Source organism: Aotus nancymaae, unplaced genomic scaffold (genome assembly GCF_030222135.1).
Source record: "Aotus nancymaae isolate 86718 unplaced genomic scaffold, 86718_ANA_hifiasm-v0.15.2.pri h1tg000088l, whole genome shotgun sequence".
In the NCBI taxonomy this organism is placed as follows: Eukaryota; Metazoa; Chordata; class Mammalia; order Primates; family Aotidae; genus Aotus; species Aotus nancymaae.
In genome coordinates, this window is record NW_026988503.1 from 17,193,042 (window position 1) to 17,219,194 (window position 26,153).

General features: G+C 38.0%; 1 protein-coding gene across 1 annotated transcript; it reads right to left on the reverse strand.

Annotated features, from left to right (window-relative positions):
- Positions 1–605: 605 nt before the first annotated feature.
- On the reverse strand, positions 606–24,604 carry EDNRB (endothelin receptor type B). The gene is given in 9 exon segments (XM_012437641.3): positions 606–3,375; positions 5,212–5,320; positions 5,876–6,009; positions 6,674–6,823; positions 8,196–8,400; positions 8,536–8,648; positions 23,033–23,566; positions 24,349–24,394; positions 24,396–24,604. Coding segments are annotated over 9 exon segments (1,596 nt in total). The 5' UTR covers positions 24,566–24,604; the 3' UTR covers positions 606–3,240.
- Positions 24,605–26,153: the final 1,549 nt, after the last annotated feature.

Here is a 26,153-nt window from a genome sequence, read left to right on the forward strand (position 1 = left end):
CTCACATGACCCCTGGGATTCAGAACACTTGTTTCTTGAAGTGCCAGCTAAAATTAGGCAGCTGAAATCCAGCAAAGGTCAGGGATAAATGATAGCATCCTCTGGAATACTAGGCTGTGTTTGACCTAACTATCTGGGAAAAAAGTAATTGCTAATTCTGGATTATTTTTGTTGGGTGAAGAAGGAGATTACATGCCAAGAGACAGAGACAGGTGAACTCCTGCAGCAATCGACATTTAGTGCTCATTTCATTTTGGCTCCATTAAAGTGTATTATTGCTGTCTCTTATCAAGTAGGGACCTTGCATTTTATGAATTTCATCCCATCTTGAACATTGAAACACTCAAAAGAAGCTTGTGAAATGCAATGAGCAATCCCTAAACTTCATTCCAACCTTTCGCCTTTGCTAAAATGATGATGAAACAGTAAAGTGCTCCAAAGGCAGGTAACCAAAGAAAGGAAGACCCAAGAGGCCGTTGGAAACCATCACCCAGAAAATCAACCCTGGGAAGTTGAATGTCTGTCTGTATATCTTTCTTCAGGACAATGAAACACACAGACCAGCCCAGAGACTAGAAATGTGGCATTTTGATTGAATAACTTCATACTTTCTTGATAATTTTATTTAACATAAATAATGTCCACTTGTCACATTTGTATTTCCTTTGAACAGTTAGTATTTAATGAATTAGAGCCTGTACAGTGAAAAATTAGCTGGTTGTTAAAAAAATTAAATTTTTATTGGTTTTGTTTACATAATAAAAGATCAGTAACAATAGCCACTTTAAGTGACCAAAAAATCCCCCCAGATATATAATTAATTTACATTGTTATATTACAGTTTTAGAGTTAGCTACAGCATACTCATGTCTTGCTATAACTGTATTCCTTTGGCCATATGTAAGCTATCAATACTAAAAGGTGTTTGAAAATACATCCACATTAGCAGTAGATAATAAGGGAGAAAATAGGTTAAAATCTTTTATAAATCTTTTGAGCTGTAACATCCATGTTAACAATATTTTTGTCTGTTGTTAAGGTCTTTAATACTAGGAAATGTGTTTTAAAGTTAAACAGTAGCACCTTTTTCTATCTTGGTTTTGATTATGTAAAGAAATTATAATTGTTTCTTATCAGTATGTTAAAATTTTGAATCAAACATTTTTTTAAAAAGCCACTGAAGGCAATTTTATTATAAATAGTGCATGTATGCTTTTTGTGTCCAGTTTTAAAATTTGGCAAGATGATTACAGAACATGATACTGACATGGAGAAGGAAAGGGTATCAGGATGTAAAACTTCAGTATATGGTAATAAAAATAATCTAAAATTTAAATAGAAATAAAAATATATTAATAAACTGAAAATATTAGTGATCCAAAGTTAATTTAAAATTGAGAGTCTAAAAGTTCTTCTATGATAACAGGCCTCTGAAAAAGTGATTGGGATGAAATGAATAAACACGTTGGTGGGTGATTTATAAATAGAATCCATATGGCATGTGAATTAATTATTATTGCTCTTTCTTTTTGGCCACATTGTTCGGTTTTGGTTACTGTATCATCACATTTGATATTGGCAGAAAACAACATTACTAGCTTATTTCCAGCATGTGACCCAGTTTACTAAAAGAAAAAAAAAAGCAAAAATTTGGGCATATTTTAAGACCGAGTTAAAGCTCTTGGGCCCAATTTATTTCTAAAGTCATTCTGAGAACATTGCACTGTGTTTTGCTGGAACAAAATCAGGACCTTTTGCATTGATGTGACGAGGCAATGACGAACTTTAGGCTAAGAATGGGAACTGTCCCTATGGGTTTCCTCCCACCCCACCTCATTTCCTCTCTAGTCCGTTTTCTCTTGTACATACTTTCACACACATCTCATCTCAAGCTATCCTAAGGCACTTTGCTCAGAAGATCTAAACATTAGGCAGGAATGCACAAAGTTAAGAGGTTCTTACTGTTTCAAAAAGCAGTTTTGCCTCTAAATAAAAGCACCATGTCAAGCACACTTTTCTATTGGTTATTTACAAAAATAATACAAAAATTAGTAATAATCTTTACGGGTAGCTGTTAAATGTACTCATCTGTGTGATTTTGAAAAATAGTATTTTAACTATAGCATTAAACATATGCTAGAGACCATTTTAACTACAGCATGGATGACAGGGGGTGCTATTTGCCCCTTTGTCATGTGAGCACTGCACCAGGCAGTTCACAGTCTGTCTTATGAGGTCACTGGCATCTCTCCATCGTAAAGCTATGAACACAGGGCCTGCCCTCGCTTAATTATCTACATGCAATGTAGATAGCTAAGTATTTACAGATGACAAAACCAAATGTTTAAACTACAACAGTGAAAGAAGAAGATTTTAATCATCCTGAAAAAATTGTAGATAGTATTTTCTTTGCAGGGTATGTGAACGGCAGATTCAAAGAAGTCTTTTGGGATAGGCTTTCAACCATTTTGTTTCTCTTTGTGACGTTTGATCTTATCTGAATATAAAGGATGTAATGATTTTCTTTTAAAAGTATTTTATTTTACATGCAGGTGGCACATGTGCCAGTTGGTTACATCTACTTGTTTGTAACATGTTGGTTACATTTGCAGAATGCTGGGGTTTAGGCTTCTAGTGAAAGGAGTGTAATGATTTTCAAAAAACAGCCTTACTCTTTCTGTTACTCCCTCCTGATCATTTAAATGTTTCTAGTGTCCAAAAAATACACCAACTAAACTGCTCTCTCCTTGGCATCTAATTACAGTCTGATCAATAGTTTGATTAAAAAGTTGTTTTAAAGGATTTTAAAATTTTGAATGAGTAATTTAAACTTCATTTAAAAGTTCTGTTTTACAGTGACTTATTCTTCCTTTGTATCAGATTCACATTGATTTAAAAATAAGTCTTTTGACTAGAAATTCTGAGTGATCTCATTTTTAAACCTAAGTGTTGTATGAATATCCTGGAAGTTATTAAGAGCCGTGTTGAAGTGCTAACTGTAAAAAGTTAAGTGCTTTCATAATGAGGCTTTCTTAATTCCCACTGATTTTCTTTTCATGCTATAAACAGCTCATAAAATGTCATATGTAGCTATTAGTGTTAAAATAATTACACTTAACATTTTATTAGTATACTGTGCAAATATATAGTTTTTTTGTTTTGTTTTGGCAAATGTTTCATTTTGTTTTAATGACTTATGTTCAAGATAAAGAAAATGAAATTCAGTGAATAGTTCTTCTTTCAAGATGAGCTGTATTTATTACTGGAGCGGAAGTTGTCATATCCGTGATCATTAGCTTTGAACTTTAAGCACGACTGCTTTTCCTCCAAGGACTGTTTTTCTTCAAATGATTGGCACCAGCAGCATAAGCATGACTGTACAAAACAAAGTAACTCATTATATGTTAACATCAGTCACCTTGCCCAACTCTTCCTCCTCGCCAGTGTTCTGACTTTCTTTGCGTCATTAGGAGTTCTCGGGCCCTTTCTTTCCATGCTCTTCTATTTTCCCTCTTAAAAGAATATAATCACAGTAGTAGCATATGATAATTGTTAACCAAAAAATGCAGAGAAGAAAAAAACTATATAGTTAAAATTTCTCATCAAGAGAAAGCATCTTTTTTTTTTTTTTGAGACAGAGTTTTGCTCTTTGCCCAGGCTGGGATGCAATGACTTGATCTCGGCTCACCGCAACCTCTGCCTCCCGGGATCAAGCGATTCTCCTGCCTCAGCCTCCTGAGTAGCTGGGATTACAGTCATGCACCACCATGCCCAGCTAATTTTGTATTTTTAGTAGAGACGGGGTTTCTTCATGTTGGTCAGGCTGGTCTTGAATTCCTGACCTCAGGTGATCTACCTGCTTCAGCCTCCCAAAGTGCTGGGATTACAGGTGTGAGCCACTGCACCCAGTGAGCAAGCCACTTTTAATTGATATTTACTCTTAGTTATTTGATAAATATTGTTAATATTTGATAAACATATAATTCAAGACTTTTCCTCATGAAAACAAATATTTGCATATACATGAAATATATAAATTATATACATGTATATGTGCATGTACTTGAGTATAATTATTTTAGTGAGACTATACTATATGTATACTCCATAACCTTATACATACCTTCACACACATCTCATTTCAAGTTACTGTAAGCCACTTTGTTGATGAGATTTAACCTGCTTTTTCTCACTCGACAGTGACATAAATATCTTTCCATGTTAACAAATTTAATACTGCTTTGGTATTTTTTCAGCCAACGTTATTCTCATGTGTCTTTTCAATATTGTTAAACAATAAGGTTATATAGTATAAAAGCATCTCAGTTTCTTCATCCAATTTTTGTCTTGAAACTTTTTTAAATCTAAAATTTTGTTCATTCTGTTTGTCTTCTTTCTGTTCATTCTATACGTAAAAGGAAATGGCAAGTCCACTATTTTATGTTCTATAAAATGAGGGTGTTGATCCTGATGAAAGTTATCTTCCAGCTCTAAAATTTGAGTTACGAGTGGGCAAAGGATGTGATAAGCTGCCTTAGTGTTTACAAGGAAGCTACATTCTTAGCTTTCCAGTAGTGTAATACCAGGGACAAATGGATTATTTTCATGTCAGGGGAGGGGATAGTTTATTTCCTCTTAGATTGTTGAAGGAGTGAATGAATTGAAGGAGGATAAAATGCAAGGAGCTGAAGAAGGAATAATTATACACATTTCATATTGAACAGCACATTACTGTTATACAAAAAGGTAGAAAGAGGTAAAACCTAAACTAATTTTTTTTGTTTACCTTGCTATTCTCATAGTCCATGTAAAAAAGAAACTAATTTAGTTACAATACAACTTGTGGCTGTGTAGTCCAAAATCTACCAAAAACAGGAAACAGTATATTTAATTCATGTTTAGCCCTTATTTAATTATGTGATGTCTATCAGACATCAATGCATATAATTTTTATTACTTTTTGGAACAATTCCATGAGTATAACTGATTGGCTGAGGCAGTAGGAAGTGGCTGACTAGGATTTATAGGCAAAAATCAATTATAGTGATTTATAAGAAAAAGTCGTATTTAAAAAAATCATCCATGATGTAAATAAAGGGAAAGTATAAAATAATTTACTAGATCTCTCTGGACAGATATATTAATAGCTTTGAAAGCTTATATTTGATGCCATATTACAAAGAGGCTTTTTATTTTGGAATACTCTCTTACCTTAAAGCAGTTTTTGAATCTTTTGCTCACCAAATACAGAGCAATTGGGTTAATGCAGGAATTCAGTGAGGCCATGTTGATGCCAATATAGTCCAATACCAACAGAAAGCTGCAACAAAATAACCCAAAATGTGTCTGTGAAAAATATGCTATTCTGAACATGTATTCATTGTAGACTTCTGTGCTTTTGTAAGGGGGAAAAAATACCAATATACAATGGTTCTAAATTTATCACTCGTCTTTGCTAATAATGATCTCTGCCTGTCTCTGTCTCTGTCTCTGTCTCCCTCTGTCTCTAGTATCTACTGACGTCCCTCCATTTCCCCCTCCCAGGCCCAATTATTCTCTTTTAAAATAAAATCTCATTTGGAAGTATTGAGGCTGGCTGAATAGAAATAATTTACAAACCACAGTGGAGAACTGGATCTGACGTTTTCCACCTTGCCACTCACTCATCATCTTGACAACTCTGGCTTTCTGTCTCCTGTGTTCTTCATAATCCCCCTTCCCCGCCCCTCTCAACAGGACCTCAGATAAAAACTGGGAGTCTCAGGGCTTCCTAAGGGTTAGAAAAATAGTAGTCTCTCTGCCTATAAAACGGATTAATGGAAACACTTCTGAGTGGCATTTGTTTACAAAACCATTTCTATTTTGCCTTTCTTACCTCAAAAGTTCACATCTATTGGGATCATTCTGATCATAAAGAGTGAGCTTCAGAATCCTGCTGAGATGGAGGGGAAGCCAACAGAGGGCAAAGACAAGGACCAGGCAAAAGACGGTTTTGGCCACTTCCCGTCTCTGAAATAAATCCATAGTCAGACTCTTAAAGGTTGGCTCATTATATTCATAGCATTCTGTCTTCTAAAACAATAGTTAATATTGCCTTCAAAAAGTTGGCTGTGTGCAGTGGCTCACACCTATAATCCCAGCACTTTGGGAGGCTGAGGCGGGTGGATCATGAGGTCAGGAGTTTAAGACCAGCGTGGCCAACATGGTAAAACCCTGTCTCTACTAAAAATATAAAAATTAGCTAGGCGTGGTGGCATGTGCCTGTTATCTCAGCTACTCAGGAGGCTGAGGCAGGGAATCGCTTGAACCCAGGAGGCGGAGGTTGCAGTGAGCCGAGATAGTGTCACTCTACTACAGCCTGGGTGACAGAGTGAGACTCCATCTCAAAAAAAAAAAAAAAAGTCAGTGACATGTAAAAACTCAGGACACTGAGCTTTAAATTGACTAGAGATTCGTTTTTAAAAAGTACTGATTCTCCCTACATTCGTTTAGATTATATAGAATGTCTCTAAATAAATAATATAAAAATATTCTTTATATATTCAAAACTACCAGAAGCAAGAAAAAGGAAATATGCTCTGGTATATAATAATGTTAGTTTATCATCATCATAATTTTCATATTCATAATTATGATTACAACCATGAGTTATCAAATATTTGTATTTTCTTACCTGCTTTAGGTGATCATTTAAAGCAATCTGCATGCCACTTTTCTTTCTCAACATTTCACAGGTCATCAGGGTATAAAAAAACGCAGTGATGGCCAATGGCAAGCAGAAATAGAAACTGAATAGCCACCAATCTTTTGCTGTCTTGTAAAACTGTGGGGATGAGAGAATTTTTATAATTAATACTTCTTTATAAGAAAATCTTATGTAACGAATGTTAAACTTAAAAAAAACTCATCAGGGAACGATTATCTTCTAAATTAGATCAGTTTATATATACTATATAGAAACTTTCAGGCCACACTTGCTGAACAAATAAATACCCATGTTAAATAAAACAAATTTCCCCAAAAGGTATTTCAGTTCTCTAAGGCAGTGTGTTATAAGCATGCATAAAAACTTAAGCAGTTAGGCAAAATTTGAAATATTTGGTAATTTAATGTTTTGTCTTCACATAAGAAAGTTATCCTTAGAGTATTCTTTGTGTGAAATATAACACCTAAATATATTATATATATATATTTATATATATGTATATATAAAGTGTTTAGATGAACTTCTCACTTTTTAACAAATTTGTTTAATGGGAACAACATATATGAGAAGGTCTAGGTTAACCATTTAGCTAAGTAACATATAAATCTAACCTCTCAAAAAGTTAAAAACTGCTTTTGACTTATATCTCTTATTCTTCTCTGTTATCTTTTTCATTTTGGTTTAGATATCTGTGTTGGAGAGAAATTTATGTAACCTAGGCAGCACATTTTTTTTCCTTTTTACTAATAAGAAACAAGAAAATAGTGATTTCATTTTCAATTTCACATTATGTCCTTTATTCTTTTATTTAGCATGATATATAGAGTGCATAAAGTTTTAATTAATCTCCTTATATATACAATAGAAAATAATCATTGGGAATAGACCAGCCCCTTTGCATTAATTTCTCCTAACTCATTCTGTTGGGAAGAACCTTTTACACACAGGATCTATCTTCTGGAAACCAGCATCACTATTCTTTTTCTATTCCCTAATCAAATGCTCATTAATAAATTACCAGGACGAAGAGTTTCTTGCAATGGCAGCTTTCTCTTTGGCATCAAAGACAGGGAGAGGGGAGTCTTGACATTAAGAATCCATCCATATCAGGGTGACTTCTATCTGAACATCTGCTGGACCATCCTCTCCTCTGACAACTACTGTGCTATCTTGTGCAGAATCTGCAGTAGTTGTCAGTCCTTATGGGACTTTGGGTAGAAAAGCTATAAATTCACATCAATTCTCTCATGTGAACTTGGTTTATCTGTGCCGCTGAGATCAAGGGGATTCTTAGAGAGGTAGTGATCTATCTTCTTGCAGCTTGAGCCATTGGTCACCATTAACTCCACAGTCCTTGGATTTATACTCTTAATTTGTGCCAAGGACAGTCATAAATCAATAGTTTCTCAAGGAGTGGTGAACAGGGGGAAAACAGCTAAATATTTATAAGGCAAGACCAGAAAGAAAAATAGAAAAATGAAAAATTTACCTGCATGAAAGGTGTCTTCTGAACAGGATTAAGGAAGCAGATTCGCAGATAACTTCCTTTGTAGTCCATTGTAATCAAATCAAAACCTATGGCTTCAGGGACGGCCAGAACCACAGAGACCACCCAAATCAAAACAATTTCTACTGCTGTCCATTTTGGAACCCCAATTCCTTTAATTCTACTCCAAGAAGCAACAGCTCGATATCTGAAAGTAAAAATAGAATTGTATTTTAAGCTGGCATGCCTTAGTTTTATTGAACTACATAGTTTATTTTCTAAAAAACATGGAAAACAATAGTATAGTGTTCAGAATATACTTGGCTTAAATAGAAGCTTCTACCTGTCAATACTTAGAGCACATAGACTCAGCACAGTGATTCCCACGGAGGCTTTCTGTATGAAAGGTACCAGCTTACACATCTCAGCTCCAAAAGGCCAGTCCTCTGCGAGCAGCTGCATTGAGGAGACATGAAGCTCATTAGAGGGTTTCATAAGATGCCCTCTGAATTGTTTCACTTAGTGGAGAGTAATTAACATGCAGAATAGGATAAATTCTGGTTTTCATTCTTTTTCTCATGGACTACTTCTTTGAAAAGCACCATTCTTTGATATATCTATGGGACAGGAAAGTATGTTGGGATTGATGAAAATGCAGCCAGCTTATAAGAAGTCATCATGAGTTCTTAGAGTTAGCTTAGAGTTCAAATCACCTCATCAGAGCAAACTTGGGCCAGTTGCTTAAGTTCCTCCTGAAAATTGAACCTGTATACTGTCACAGAGTCATAAATGCCCAGGTCATGGCCAAAGCAGAAGACAGGTTAATGAAAATTGAATGATAAATAGTCCTTAGCTGAGGAGACCTGACTTCCCTTCTGAAGTAGTACTCTATGCAGAACAGTATGTGCATTTGTACACTTGTTCTTCACTGTAGTCAGTTTACCTAACCGAACGGTATTTCAGTTGGAGTAGCTACGCAGTTGTGCGAACACACCAGGCACATTCCTGCTTTGGGTTCCACTCTAGGTCCTTCCTTATCCTAGAAGGCTCTTTCCCCACAGACTCACTTGGTTAACTCCCTTACCTCCTTCAGGTCTTGCTCAAATGTCATAGTTTCAACATGACTTCCTTTGATCACACTATTAGATGCAGTAACCGGCCAGGCATCCCTATCTCCGTACGTTCCTTTCCTTTTTAGCCATAGTCTATCAATTCCTGTGGCAGATCACATTAACTTATTTGTTTGCTTAGTCTTTTCTGTCTGGATCCCTGGAGTGTAAGACAGACTGTGAGCTCCACAACTGCCTAGAACAGTGCCTGACACATAGCAGATGTTTAATATTAACAGTGCTTGATTCATAGACTCTAAACTATAACAGGGACTCGCTATATAAGGCACAAGAAGACATAGTTATTGCTATTTTGTATATACATACATGTATATATATAATATGTAACATATGTAGCATGTGTATATATGTACATGTATATATTTCTCTTTATCTGATTGCAGACTATGCAACCATCTATTATTAAATGTGGTTATTTTCTATCTTAGGACAACTTGGTGTGTCCCAGGCTGGCAAATGAATCACTTTAGGTAAACATCTGGATCAAATGTTCATGAGGTTTTGAAAATAAAAGTATTTCAATTTCATGGGTCTTAAAAATATTTTAAACAATTTTCACAACAAGTGAAAATTATTTTGAGACACAATGGAGTCTTTTCATCCTTTCACCAGTAGTGAAGACTCTACTGAGTTTGTCAAGCTGAGTTGATTATTTTCTAACTAGAATGACGCCAAAGTCTAAAATGTGTGTCTTATTATGAATTTGACTTGGAGATTCAACATAGGACTAATTTCATTTCTAAGTTAGATATCAAAACTTACACAGACATGTGGGACAAAAGTTAGCAGACTTATCATACATATGGCTAATGTGGGATCCTGAAGACCTACAGGGCCAGGCAGGTAACACAGAGAAGTGGAGGGTGCCAGGAAGTCCTTGGTGTCAGGAAGATGATAGGGAGTGGTGGGGTCTGGGGTAAACTTTGTCTGAAAGGAGTAGTTGCTAATAAACACAATACACTGTTTGCTAAGGAACTCCAAATACGAAAATCTCTTGATTTTTCAAAGGAACCCAGATTGGAATTTTTATATGGATCATCTCACAATAAGTTCAATTTATATATATATTTTTAAAAGAAAACACTCTCAGATAACATTGTTTTACCAAAATACATCTGTGTGCCATCATAACCTCTATCTTGTGACTTCTGGGTTAATCAACCAACTCATAATTCTGGTTATTCATTCATTCAATAAATATTTGTTGAGCATTCACTATGTGTCAGACACCATTCTGAGCATTCCTACTCTTGTGGAATTTACAGTCTAGTGAGGGAGGCTGTTAAACAGAGGCTGTGATCATATTGAGTGAGGGTGGGATTTGAGATGTTTTCTTGATAAGCTTCTCAGCAATGTCACTCTGAAGAGGCAACATTTGAGGAGGAACTTGACTGATATAAGACAGTAAGCCATGTGAAGGGCATTCTGGGCAGAGGCAAGAGCATGTGCAAATGCCCTGAGGTCAAAATAAGCCTGGTGAACTGGAGGTACAGCAATGAGGCTGCTAGCTACTAAAGCTGGAGAAGAGTGACCCAGGCCAAATGCATGGAAAATGAAGTTGTAGAGGGAAGAGTTTGAATGTTTTCTTGAGGGAATTCATTGCAAGGTTTGGAGAAGGGAAATGGCATGATCTAACATATTTTTTAAGAGATCACTGTTGCTGCCTAGTGTAGAATAGAATGTGGATCCAAGAAAGGAAGCACTGATGAGAACTGGTGGTAAGCTGGACCCTGTGTGTCCTGAGGCTGGGGAGAGTGGGTTATAGGCTATATATATTTTAAGGGTGAGCTGGCTAGCAGGACTTGCTGACGGATTGGACACATGATATGAGGAGTCAGGACATTCACAGAGGTTTATCACATGCATGGTGATCTCCCAGTTACTGAAATGGGGGAGACTCAGTGCACCACAGGTCTGAACCAGCTTTGAACTCATGTTGCTTTAAAAGAACTGCCAATTGCCCTTAGAAATAAGAATTAAAATTATCCAACTGGTTGCAAGGATTGTGCTAGACCCAACCTGGTATAAATTATTCAGACAATATTCTGATATTGATTACTCCTCTCTTCAAAACATGAAGCTTAATTTCCCTCCCTCTGAATGTGGGTTGGACTTCGTGATTTGCTTTTAATGAATAGAATGTAACGAAAGTGATGATGTATGATGTCTGAGACTAGTTCCTAAAGAGCATCATGGCTTCCTCTCTCGGGTCACTTATTCTGGGAAAGGCCAGCTTCCATGTCATGAGGACACTCAACCACCTCTGTGGAGAGGCCAAATGGCAAAGAACTAAGGCCTTTTGAAAACATCAGGTCTGTGAATAAGAGGATCCACGAGCCTTAGTCAAACCTTTGGATGACTGCAGCCCCAGCCAGTATTTTGAGTGCACCTTCTTGAGATACCTTGAGCCAGGGCCACCCAGCTAAGCCACTCCAAAATTCCTGAAGCAAAGACACAGTGTGATTTAATAAATATTTACTGTTTTAAGCTACTAAATTGTAGGGTCATTTGTTACTCTTCATTTGGAAACCAACATGCTTGTCTTTCGTTGCTCACTTAAGTGAGTAGTGTATCCACATTTGAACCCAGATGGTCTGGAGTTTATGCTTACAACCACTATAACCTGCCTGAAAATGTTTTGAAGAAGGTGATCTTACAAAAAGTGTTTAAAATTAAATCAAATATTATTTTTTAAACCTATAGCTATGTGTCAAATAATGGTAAAATATCTAGATGCAGAGCAAAATCTTCTGCTCACTTAGTGCTATGGTTAACTTTATGTGTTAACTTGACCAGCCACAGGTTGCCCAATTAAACATTATTTATTTCTGGCTCTGTCTGTGAGGATGTGTCTGGAAGAAATTAGCATATGAATTTGTGGACTCAGTATAGCCGATTGCTTTCCACGAGGTGGGTGGGCATTATCCAATACTTTGAGGGCCTGAACAGAACAAAAGGCAGAGGCAGAAGGAATTTGCCCCTTTTTCTTCCTGCCTGATCTGGAATGCCTCATTTCATCTCCTCTGGCCCTCAGAATGGTTTCTCAGGCCTTTGGACTTGGACTGAATTATACCACTGGCTTTCCCACATTTGCAGCTTGCAGATGGCCGATTATGGGACTTCTCAGCCTCTATAATCTTATAAACTGATTTCTCATTATCTATTTATCTGCCTGCCTGTCTACCTATTTATCTATCTACCTATCCATCCTACTGGTTCTGTTTCTCTGAAGAACCCTGACTAATCCTCCTAGTTATTTTATTCAAATAATATCCAAACATTTGGATATTTAAAAATATTTTATTTTGTCTTAAATTATTTCCAAATATGTTAATATTGTTATCCTATGGGTGTCACTATCAGAAGAATCAAGATGAATGAACGCCCAGACCATTGAAGGGAAAGAAGTCTGGCTGATGAAAATGAGCTCTGCACTTAATCCAGGCCATGTTTTGAGATCTCCATTGTTTTTGGCTCAGCCTAGAAATTGGATTATTGCTCTTCATACCACTGGAGGCCTGCAGCCCAACCTCTGACCCAAGCTATCACAGAAGACCGGGAAACACAAACTGAAAACTGTAACAGTGCTCTTCAAGCTCAACAGAGAGATAGTTAGAAATGCAATCACAACAGAGAGATTACAATTTTCTAGTCTACACTTTTGAAGAGAAAGAGACTGTAAAAAAAAAAAAAGAGCATTAACATTCATCAACTTTAAGCATTTCATGCTTTCAATTCAGAACTGGATGTATTGGTTCTGGAAGGCCACAGAAGATGCAGGAAGAGCATGCACTGTTGCTTCCATTTTTTTGCAGTGAGAAGGATGGCTTTGGCAAGACTTTATATGCTCTTCCTGTAAAAAGCTTAACCTCTGCCTTACTGATCAGAAGCCTTTGTGGAGACACAGCAAAGCCTGATACTCCGTGACAGAAACTATGCCCACTATTGATGCTCATCTCTGTCATCTTAATGGCCTCTAGCAAGAAAGTCTTTAGGAGGCAAGTTAATGCTTGAAACTTATCTAAAATATAAAGGTATCCACCTGTTTAATGCAAAAAAATAGTCCTTGGTGGAGAAAAACTATGAAGTTATACAAAAAAAAAAAAAAAAAAAAATTTACTCTCAACCAAGATGCCATCTTTAATATCTAGTGAGAGATTTTTCTTACAGTAGGTGGGTATGAGTCTTAGATATTCATTTCTTCATCATTCTTTGGGAAAAATGGCAACATCTAACATCTGTAGTTTGAAGTCTAATGATAGAGCTTTCTCCACTGAAGAGGAAATTGATTCACTTTATTGCAAGAGGAAGCAACTCTAACTTTAAACCCAGCAATAACACATGCCTTATTCCCTATTTTTAGTTTTTTCTTCGGACTTTACCCCATTAAATTAGATAACTTAAGGGCGAGGTCTGAACAGTGAAGATAATTCAAACATGTCATCAAAAGGCAGTCTCTCTGATTGCAAAAAGGAGGTTTAGAGTTCAATATTGACACTATGTCCCTTCCACATAAAATTTTAAATCCTGTTTAAAATTAAGTTGAATATATGTTACTTAAAATTTATCAAATATGAGCCAGTTGGCAAATACTCACATAACTGGCAAACTGGTACTGCTTTTCGTATCATAATGTCTCATCTAACTGAATAGCCTTTGTTAAGTCCTGCTGGCAATGTGGTGTCCATTTGACAAAATGATAGCCTGTGTTTGTGCTGACCTATTTTACCCCAAGGCTTATACAGCTTCTCTAGAACATTTCTTTTGGACAGTAAACACAAATAAATAAATAAACACTAGATTGAAAAAAGATGTGACCATACTGGCTAAAAGATTTCTATTCAAGAAAGACCATAATTTTATAACTTTACAGTGGAACAGCTGCTTGAGAAAGAAACAAGAGAATTCAAATAAATTATTCTACTACATTATAAAGTCATTTTTATATTATAGTTTAAAATATTTCTAAAAGGATAAATAGTATGAATAGGAAAGAAATATTCTTATTTATTTGAGGGTTTTGTGAAGTGAATCCTACAAAATCTCTCCAACTGAGAGATTTACAGTTTTCATTTCTCTTTCTAATTAAAAATCATGTACTTAAGATATTAAATGAAGAAAAAAAATCCTGTTAACAGACACCCCTGTTAATGCCAAAAATTATCAAGCCCCATAATGTCAGGAAATGCCAAAGTTAACCATCTTGCACAAGCAAATGTTCACTCGCCTCATTAACCATACATAGCATTTCCTTTTTCTGTTTTATTAAATTACAAGTATACATTGAGCTTTAACTGTTTATTTGTTTCAGAATATGCTACAACATTTATAATGCCTAGCACAGTGCTTGATACACAGCAGTCACTCATTAAATGCTTGTTGAATACTGATGAATGGATGAGTGAATGAATGAATTTGATCATATGGCAGAAATCATCTATGATAAAACATTTGTCATAAGCTTTTCAGTTCTCATATTCTACATATATTCTTTAGAGAATTGACATGACTATATATTTACTATTTATATATTCTAGTCCTGATGATCAGGTCTTGGCACATAGAATTGGAAACTCTAGAATTGAGGCTTGAAGGTGGGCTGGACTCTTGTTGGAGTTCCGCTCTTCCATGCAGTCCGGAAAATGTAAAGACAAAAATTCCTCTCCCACCCTGTCTCTCCTACTCAAACTTGTCAAGGCAATGACTGATATAAAACAGAACCTACTGTTTCTCACTATGTAATGGGATTCTATGAGGAGGTTTAGTTGTGGAGAGGATTGTAAGTTTCATGGAAGTAGATGCAGTATTACAAGAAATGATTGTTTTAGAGGGTAAGTGAGTGGTGTAATTAAGAAGACAACCAGGCTTACTTTGCCAGACTGCAGTCTATTCCATCTTGTGATAAACTGAATGTTCCTTTAAATGACTGGTATTATATAAATGTTTTCACAGTAAGAGTCAAACAAGGAAAATAATGGAATGGCTGCATTTCACAACTTTGGGAAAGGGTGTATTCTTCTGTTTTTATCTGTTTCCTGTAGTAGATAAGAGTTTTTCTGTGCTTGAACTAGAGTTTTAATAAGATAGGACCCCTTCATTCAAGGACTGCCGTGTCAGAACACTCTCTGTATTGATACATAGAGAAAGCAAAGTAAGCTTTGAATTTGAAGTCAATATGCTGGTCGAGTGCTTGGAATTTTTTTTTCTTGACATACAGTGTACCTATGCCCTGAGGGACAAATATAATTTACAATTTCTACCCTGAGTCCCTCAAAGTGCACTTAATCACTTAAAGATTAGGCTATGTGAGTTAGAAATATGTGGGTCAGAAATAATGTTAGCTTATCCCCCAGTGGTACCATCTCAATAGATTACAATATGTACAGTGCCCCCTAGAGTTGTGCAAGGCAGTGATTCTGTGCATGGGAATCTATTTCATGCAAATCCACAAAACAGAGGCCTTTTCACAGCTCTGGAAAGATTCCTACAAGCTGAAATAGAAAAATGGCTTATGTCAATGAATTAAAGTTCTTGAAACAAAATCTCTAAGAGAAACAAAGAGATAGAAAACAATTTTTAAAAATATTGCGTAAAAAAAAAAATTTCGTTAGAGAAATTGAAATTTACCTCAAATATATTTTCCTACCAGAAATTTATTTCTAAGTCTGTGACAGGCCAGGAAAGAAATTGATTGCTCCTCTCTTATCTGATTTAAAAATATATCTACAGTTTGAGCTTTAAAACTTTTACTGACACATTACATATTTTGGAAAGATCCAACTAAGAGAAATAACAAATCCCATTCACAAACCTGGACTATTATTAGATTCATTTATCTGAATTGGATCTTCTAAGATCACTGGTGACGTCTGAAGAAACTGAAGAATGAGAACCTGAGGGCCTCCTGGCTCAGAACAAGACTTGCAAACTAGATGAAGTCAACAAACTGTAGGAAGTAACTTCATGCCATATTTACACCTAATTCCATCTGTGGAATATCTTATTGGATACTGATAAGCTATGATCAGAAAATGTCTGATGACCATGGAATCTGAAAGCCCTTTAAGATAGCCTGAAAACACCGAGTGGGAAGGAGACAGCGTATAGTGTAAACATTCTGAGGATAGTTTTCCTTCTTTCTGGAAACTACAATAAAACTCAAGAAGAGAGAGGCAGCGAAAAGACGCAGGTCAGCAGGCATGAGTACAGTTTTGAGCCTCAAAAGGGGAGACTCGCTTGAGAAATGCTTCAATTTTGCTAATACATTTCTGACTCAAGAATGATCTCTTCTATCTTCTCCCTTCACCCCATCTCCTCTCTCTCTCCCTCTCTCCCATCTACCACCACATTTTGGCCATTTTCTTGTTCCTTTGCATTTTCACCAGAGGGAAGGATAAATAACTCTCTAAAATAAAAGCATTGGAAATAATAAAATGTCTAAAATTAGAGAAGTTCTTGGCTGAGATATCCCCACACACCACATCCAGCTATCTCCCAAACATAACCAACCTCTTTTTAACTGTCAAAGTCCTGAAAGAAAATGTTTCACATCATAAATTACATCTTGAATCTTATTTCAGCTCAGGCTTCATCTGTCAACCTCCTTTAAAGCACTTAATGATTTATTAGCATTTGGCATGTTTCTCTAAAAATAATGAACTATAGCATATTAGCCACACAGAGGTACCCTTATATGGGTTTCTTTGTGAACTGAAGAACATGGCTCCCTGGCCTGGGGAAAATGGGTTTGGCTGTGTTATCCTTTTTACAACTATGAAAATATCTTCAATCTTGAAAGACTCACTTTAAATGAGCAAAAGAGAAATGTAAAGCTTTTGATAGATAAGCCTTGCCATATTGAAAGAAAACCTTACCTTGACATTTGTAGAGGCTTGAATTTATGGAGTGACCAAGTGGCCAATCAAAGGCAAACACAAGAAGTAACATAGACTTTAACCTAGAGAACCTTTCATTTCCCAAGGCCAAGTGCTTACTGATCATTTTATTACAGAAATCTATGACCAACATGTGAAACAGTGAATTGGGAATAGGAAGTCTTGAGTTTCTGGTTTATTTGAATTCTGCTATCAACCTGTTATCTGACTATGACCAATACTTTAATACAGAAGGAATCAAACTTTCTCTTTCTTTTTCATTTGGACATTGGTAAAAATATGAGAAGAAAAAGCACTGCTCTTATGTCTTGTGTATAACATCATTTGTCCGCAAGCATTTGTGTAGTATTGACAGTTGCAGCCACTAAGCTAGATGGGTGTCGGGGTATTTGTTGTATTTGTTAACTGATTCCAGGTTATTCACACTAAAAGCCTGACTCATTATTAACAGGTTTTAAACGTTAATACTTTAAATGTGCTTACTTGGTGCTCCTTAAAAACTATTTTGCTTTACATAAATAAATCTCATTTGGTTCAGAATGCTTATGCTAGTAAAATATCTTTAAATATTACTAAAATATCTCAGTTACTTGACTGGAAATAAGAATATTGTTATTAAATTGGGAGAAATTAGATTCCCCTCCCAACGATACCTTTATTCTTGTATTGCTATATAAACATATACTTCAGTTTACTGATTGGAAAATCAGAACTTCGAAAGTTAAAGTTGTGTTTAACTTTCGAAGTTATAATTTTGGTGGTGTTCCATCAACTTTTACTTTTAACCACAAAACTAGTTAATTATACATAAACTTGTTAAGTACCAGAAGCAGTCTAAGATGGGGTAGTGCAAAAGGTAAATTTGTTCAGAAAGATAATCCTGATTGTATCAAAAGCGGAAAATGTCTGATTACCTGCCAAGGTCACTTCACTGAAAACTCATTTGTGGATTCAGTGAAGCAATAACACATTTTGACATACCAGCATTTTCATGTTATATGTACCCACCTTTAATTAGCTAAACGTTAAAGAACAGCAGTTTTGCCTTTCAGAACTATGAATGCAGCCTCTTTGCCTTTAATAGTAGCCTACAGGTCTTAACTGTAAAACCATCTAAAAACACTCTACTGGGTTACCAGCCTAATTGTTAGCTCACCATCACCACTGGCCACCTGATTACCTTTGGATGCTTACTGAACTAGTTAATGTGGATATTGATATTTGTCCTCTCAGTTTGCAGGCAGATTTGTTTTTAAATTCAGTTTCTTTACACATAAAGGAAGCTGTATTTGAGAGCTAACTTCATTAACTCAGTTATCCATGTAAATATAAAGAAAGTTAATAAAATTCAGAAGTAATTTAAGAACTCATTATTTGCTGAAGAACTTTTAACTTCTCCCCAGCCTGCAACCAAGGTTTGGTAAATATCATTGCCAGATCAAACCAAGCCAAATCAACTAACCAAGGAAACAACAACATAAACACATTTATAGCATCCACAAGTACACCAGGCTCTCTTGCTTTTTACCCAGCTTTGACATCTACGCTGCTACAACTTAGTAGTCAAACACCAGGCTCTCCTATGAACAAATATCTAGATTACCCCATTTATTTTAGGATATATAGGAAGGGCACAATAATTAGCTTATGAATAAGGAGAAATTAATCTTAACATCAGCTAGTCAAGCACTGGCTTTTGGTTCTGGTGTATATGTAGACTATGTAAATATTAAGTATGGTGGCCCATATACATATCACAGATAGACATTAATATGCATTTATATCCATATTGAGATATTATATGAAATAGTGATTAAAACCAAGAGTACAAGAATAACTTTGAAGCACAACACGGCAATATCTATCAAAGTTACAATGCAAACACATTTTGATTTAATAATTTTAGTTATAAAAATTTTCCCTTTAGATGTAGTCACACGTGTGCAAAGTCACATGTACACACATGTTATTTGTAGTCATGTTTGTCATGACAAAAGCTGGAAAACAAATACTCAAAATGCACATACACACACAGACACACATTTTAATAACATTTATTTGCTTATGTGCCAGGCCCTGTGCCAAGTGACATTCATCTTTTTACTTATATATCTATACATACTTATAAAACTTAACAATTTAATGTATGTATATATATTTATTCAAATACATATGCATGTATATATTTAAATAAATATCTCCTTTGGATGCTTGAAGTTTTCATTGTTCATCTGGATGGTGTTGTGTAATGTAGGCATAGCCCTAGTGTGTGCCTATGAGAAGGGTAAGCAAGTCTTATTATTTTCTGCATGTTTTCATGAGTTTGAAGTGCTTCAGCAGCCTCAATCTGCTAAGTGTCCTCAGACACACGTCCCTAACCTTTAACACAGGACTTCCCCCACAACACAGGAGACCTACAAGAGTAGTCTGATTCTACCTGAAAGTTTCCAGGGACCCAGCTCCTTGAGGAAGTCTAGGCAGATCAGACATGTTTCCCAAGGCTTTTCGGCTTCTCACTGCAGCAGCTCTAGATAAAGTCCCACCCGTTCCACAGCCTGAAGACTGTAGCTTCCAGCAAGAGCTATAACATTTTGTGATTTGTCAACTTTACTGAACTCTATATTTATTAAACTCCAGATTAATAGAATAGATTCAAATGGACATTTCTGGGCCTCTAGTCCCTTAGTGTGTCAACAGGACGGTTGGAGAATTTCAGAAACCCCCAGAAATTGTGTATATTGAATTCTCAAAGAGAATTATAACACCCCACCAAAAAAATTAGAAATCACTGGTTTAGATTCAAGCCTCTCATTTTAGGGTATATTAAATAGCCTTCATAACTCATTTAAATTACTTTTTTCTGAATGATTATACCTGGCCATTCTGAAATTCTAAATGCATTAACAAAACTATGGTGCCACAATTATTAAGGAGAATAAATGGCTTTTAACTAGTTCTAGTTTAGACATTTTGGTAAATTAAGCCTTTAGAATAACTTCCATTGATATTACATCCTACGGACCAGCTGAAGGGGATTTCAAGGGACAGAAATCCTGACTCAAATTAATTTCTGAAAATGTTTACCAAGTATTCTACTGTGGGGTACAGTATTATTTGCCATAATTCCACCAATGCTCTCAAATGAGGTCCTAAAACAATACTCACGGTTGGAGACAGCCATGCAGTGCCTGAGCACGCTTAGTGCAGTGGGATGGGGTGGTGGACCACAGGGTGTTGGGCTGGATGGTCTGGGTTCAAGCCCCAGTTTAGTCATTTTGTAGTTGTATGACTATAGGCAAGTAACTTCTTCACCTCTCTGACATGTGGTTTCCCTAGATCTAAAACAGGAATGACAGCGGTACCTCCTCTACATTAGTGATTTAATGAAATAAACCAAGTGCCTAACATCAGAAATAGTGGCCATTATTATGATACTGTGTCTCAAGCTAAACCTAAGCCCACAAGGTAGGATTCAATAATGGTGACCTTAGTGATGGGACCTAATGTGATGAATGTGTTTATGACCAATATAGATTACTAGATGGACAGATTTGTAATGACTCATTAGTTTATTTCAGAAGTAAAAACACAGTCACGTTAAGACTGGATGGCTTTAGGGAAAAGAATGGAACTTCTTACGGAAATAATAAAGGAGTTTGAAATGAAAGGGAAACTGTGTGCCCTCTTGGGAGTCAGATATTCTCTGGTTTATCCCAAATACTAATTTAACCAAACAGAGGAAATAAAATAGTTCTGCAAAAGTGGATTTATATCTGTCCCGGAGGCAACACACCAAAACCAAAAAAATCTTCTCAATCCCATCTTCTAAACAGCACTTGAGCTACTGTCTGATTTAGAAAGGTTTCTAACTGAGTTAGACATATGGGGTTTCCTGACCCCACAAATAGAACTTTCATAAAATTCTGTGCCAACCTAGAAAAACTAGATTGTAATCTCCCTTTGGAAAGAGATCTTGTTAGATTTATTTTCAAATTCACAATACCTTGTACTGAAAAGTTCTCAGTTGAGTTTTGATGAATTAAACTGAAATTCCTTTGCCAAATTGGAATGGCAAGACTTATTCTTGGGACATCTTAAAGTAAAGAGTTGCTTCTGGATCTAATGGAGTTGTGACTGCATTTAGAGATCTAATTTCAGCCCATACCAAGTAAATCCTCACAGTTCATCAGAATCAATTGCCACACAGGATTTTAGGATTTCTCCAGTTGAGTCCCCCATTTCTGGGAGTAATTCCCTTAAGAGAAAACTAGATCCTTATCCAACTCTCATCTCTAAGCCTCAGAAATGTTTGGAATTCCCCTTAAAATATAGCTATTGGGTTAGGATTTTTAGAGATTCACGAAGGGAAATTTACATGCATGCCTTGTGGTAACTTCTCCTGACAATACGTCAAAGCATCCCCTACAACATTTCCCAACTTTACATTCCATTTTTTTTCCCCTTGTACTGAAGCCAGGGCTAGCTATAGACAAATTTGCAAAGCACAATTCCATTTCCTTACATTGTGATTGTGTTTTTATGTGCAACTTTATATTGCTGCTGCTACTGCTGGGAAAGTTTTAAATATTTTCATATGTCTTTGAAATTTTCCAACTGTTTTACTTAGACTACTTTTTTTTTTTTTTAGCACCATAAAACCTCAGTAGGTGGGCAATAGCAGCCTTATTGAGAAATTGAGGTAACTGAGGCCCAGAGGTGCTGGGATGTATCTGGAGTTCCAAAGCAACCTGAAGCAACCTGGTTCTTTGTTTCTAGTGATGCCCATGATAATCACACAATAATGTTAACTACTAAAACCCTTAGAGACTTTGAGTGCTCCTTGATCTTGTCCATGACCAAGGAGCATGGGGTGCCATCATATGGCTTGCACTTTGGAACCTGACAGATTTGGGTCTGATCCCCAGCTCCATCTCTCACTCATTTACTTTGGGCATCCTACCAGTCATCTGTAAAATGATTATAATATCTACTTGTGGGTTGCTGGAAGGAATAAAGGAAGTAACACATCTCACCCAGTCCTTGGCCCACTGTTGATACTTAATAAAGAGCAGCTATAGTCACTCACAGCAGGTGAACTGCGTTTTTCCCACTCAACAGTCTGGATCTTTTTCTTCCAGGCCATTTGTTTCCTAAAAACCTGCTTTGTACCCGCTACTTTCAGAGTCTTCCAAGGAGTGCTTCCCAAAGTTAGTGGGCATATGAATCACCTAAACATCTTAAGATGCAGATTCTAATTTAGTAAGTCTGGGGTAGCCTTGCAAACTCTCTCAGGTGATGTCAATGCTGCCTGTCAGTGGACCACACACTTTTGAGTAGAGGATATACCCCATCAGCTGCACTTAGGGACTATATCCTTCAGGGCTAGCAGTTCTCAAACTTTACAGTTCATCATAATCACATAACAACCTTGTTAAAATACAAATTACTGTGCTCCACTCCAGAGTTTCTGATTCAGTAGTTCTGAGGCCAGAAAGGGGTGAGGCCAGAAAAATCTTCATATACAACAAGTTCCCAAAGTGATACTAACGCTGGTAGACTGGGGACTACACTTGTCCTAAGCTTAGCAGAGGGCTACTGAAGATCTGAATGGAATTTGATTCCAGTGGTTACTGACTTTTATGAGTGGACAGAACCAAATGGAATTTTGTTCCAATGATTACTGACTTTTAGGAGGGGCAGAGTCTTCAGAGGAAGCTAAAGGGAAACTACCTCTAAAAGCTTTCTCATCTCCCTGTCTCCAGCCCCGCGGGCCCCCTTTTTCAAGCCCACCATGATATTAGCAGGCGCCCTTTACCTTGTAGACATTGATAGGGATGTCAATGATGATGTGCAGCAGGTCTCCCAGAGCCAAGCTGGCGATCAAGATATTGGGACCGTTTCGCATGCACTTGTTCTTGTAGATGATTCTCAACAGTGTGGAGTTCCCGATGATGCCCAGCACGAACACAAGGCAGGACACGACCGTGTTGATGTATTTGAAAGTCTCCTTGATCTCGATGTGTCCTTGGCAAGGGGGAGGGGAGTTGGTGCGTGGCGGAGATTCCGCCGTCCTCCCTCCTTTAGGCACCTCTGCAGGTGCAAACGACTGCGCCTGACTGGCGTTGGTACCCCTGGGCCGGAAGATCTTAGTGGGTGGCGTCATTATCTCCGCGGTTTGTAGAAGCAGAGTAGGCCTGGCAGGCGGGAAGCCTCTCTCCTCTCCCCAGACCCGCGACACGCCGCAAACCAGAACCAGCGCCACCAAGGCGCGTCCGCACAGACTTGGCGGCGGCTGCATGCTGCTGCCTGCTCCAGTAGGCGTCCAGTGGCCGCTCCGCAGTTTCAGAGCCTGGAGACAAGCAGGAGGGAAGACAAGACACGGGGGTCAGCTACCCGAGCCACGTCTCTGAAAACGCTAGCACCGTGCGCTGCCTCTTTGCCAGTATCCACGAGCAAAAGTAACTCAAGTTTGCGCGCCACTGGGGAACTTGGCGCGCGTGACTCGCCAGCGCGGGTCTGAACTCCTTTCTGATGCCCTCTCTCCTCTGTTTTTCTTCCCCCGCTTGGCCAGGGGGGGTAAATCATATGCATGGGGCGGGGCCTTCTGGAAGGGGTGTGCGGGGGAGGGAATGATGAGAGTCCGAGGCAAAGCTCTGAACTTCAGAGCTTTGTCGGGGAGGGGGGGGGTGGGGGGGAAGACAGACGCTCCTTAGTTAAGCGTGTGTGGGAACTGCGGAATTAAAGCATCTATAGGCCAAGGGTTTGTGTCAACCTCTGCGTTTTGCCTCGCAGGGGAACCCCTGTACCCCGCGACTGAACTTGAAAGACTCCTCCCGCCGCTACTCTCAGGCTGGCCGCGCAACAGCTCCGCTGGCGCTCCCAGGAGTGCACAGGGGGATTCGGAAATTCGCAGAGACTTCTCAAGTCAGCAGGAGCTTGGAAACCACTGTTCCCTCCAAGTGGCTTCAAACACTTGGGCTCCTTTGTTTACCCCAACCTCATTTTAATTTGCCCTCTCTATAAGCTTTACTTTTATTTTTATTAAAAAAAAATCCCAAACTAGTAAGTCAAATCGAAGCACCAGGATAAGGTTCAATCAGTGATTTTAATTCACCACGCCCAAATGTTTACCTCTCGGATCTGACAATCCAGACGCAGAGCGAAGAGCAGCGACCACTCCCGGGACGCGGAGCCCAGCGGGGTTCCAGCCTGCTCTGGATGAGGAGCACGCCTCCCCGGAGCTGCAGGCGGGTCTGGCTTTGACTAAACGCCAAGAGAATGCCAAACAATGTAGCCTCCACCGCTTACTCCGGGTCTCTGCCGCCCTCAGACAAGTACTTTTATTCATTCATCCCTCCTTCCCCATCGATCACCGCCAGACTCCTCCCACGCCTTCCGACCCCACTGCAACCTTTCCCCTTGGGCTATGCCTGGACAGCATCACTACTAGCTGCCCGAGGGAGGGGGCAGTCCTTGGCCAGGGACACGTCCCAAGAGGCTGTTTATTTGTTAAGAGTTCTACGCTCTTCAAATGAACTTAAATCAAGGGCAAGTCATCACGTACTAGGTGACACTCTGGAGCTCCCGGCTAGAACTAGGCTCTGCATGGAACGTGTTAATTGAACTTTTAATGCCAAGTGTGACTTTTCTTTCAGGTAAATGTTCCACCGCTGTGATAGTTAAGGTTGATTTGTGGGTGCTGCTCTTTGCTTTGCTTCATTTTGCCCTGAAGTTTCATTTCAAGCCCACATTGACTCCAGTAGGGAACAGCTCGATCTTTTCTTCCCAGGCCCTCTCACTGCCCAGAGAGAGGATGACAAGTCCTCCTCATTTTCCCTAGGACAGCTCTTCTCTCCTGCCGCAATCTCAGGGATTTTTACGCTGTACCTATGAGAGACTTGATGCTTATGGGAGACATGAAAATAATTAAAGATGCCATGCAAATTCAACATGATTTTTTTTTTTTTTTTTTAACCAGGCAGAGCAATACAATAAAGCCTTCCTATCCATTCTTGAGCTCCATGTTTACGGCAGAGAGGAAAATAACAGTGACTGGTAGTTTTGCCCAGAGATTGTGTAAAAGAGGTCAGGAAGTTAGGCTTGGAGATGCACTGGAGAGTACTGTGCCGTCCTCCAGTCAGCAAAATCCGTACTGGATCTGAGAAACTTCAAACCCAGAAGCAACCATCCCATCTAGCAGTTTTGCCCAGAGACCAGGCGGCTCATTTTTGGCTTCATGTTAGTTAATGGCATAGATGGGACAAGAACCTTGGATTTTTGGCTCTTAGGCAATGCTTTCTGGGACAGTGGAAGAAGAAAATCAGTTTCTATTTAAAAAGGTGAACTTTAAGTGTGAAATATGGTTAGCAACATAGTTACGGAGTAAGGCTAAAGGAATGAGAAATATGGCCTAGGGTTGTGAGTGCTAATTCCAAATCTGGCTATTTTGAATTGCAGTCTTATCCTCCCTGTCTTGTAAAAAGGAGGTCAACATTCAGTTGCTTTGTAGCCGAGCCAAGTAACAATATACAATGTTGTCTGAATAAGGAATTATATGGATGCTTTGGAATAGGAATATTTGCTTAGTTGACTCCACCCAGTGTTGATTCTGCCCTTCTTATACAAGCTTTCTTGGGTTCATGCCTAGGGCTGCTGTGGGATGACTTTCCTCCCTCCCCACTGTCCCTGGCATCTTCATCTCCTTCTTCATTCATATTTCCTCCACTGAGTCCTGGAAGTCTGCTCTAATCCTCACTGAGGTCTCTTTTTGCTCATAGCAGTTTTGGACTGTTAACCACAATTTAGCACTTGATCTCATAAGAGACTTCTATGGTTCACTATTGATTTCTTGTGACTTAATTTCTATTTCAGGACAGGGACTTGAATAAGTTCTATGTTCTTTCGGCACCATCCCACTACCTGCTACAAAAGGAGCT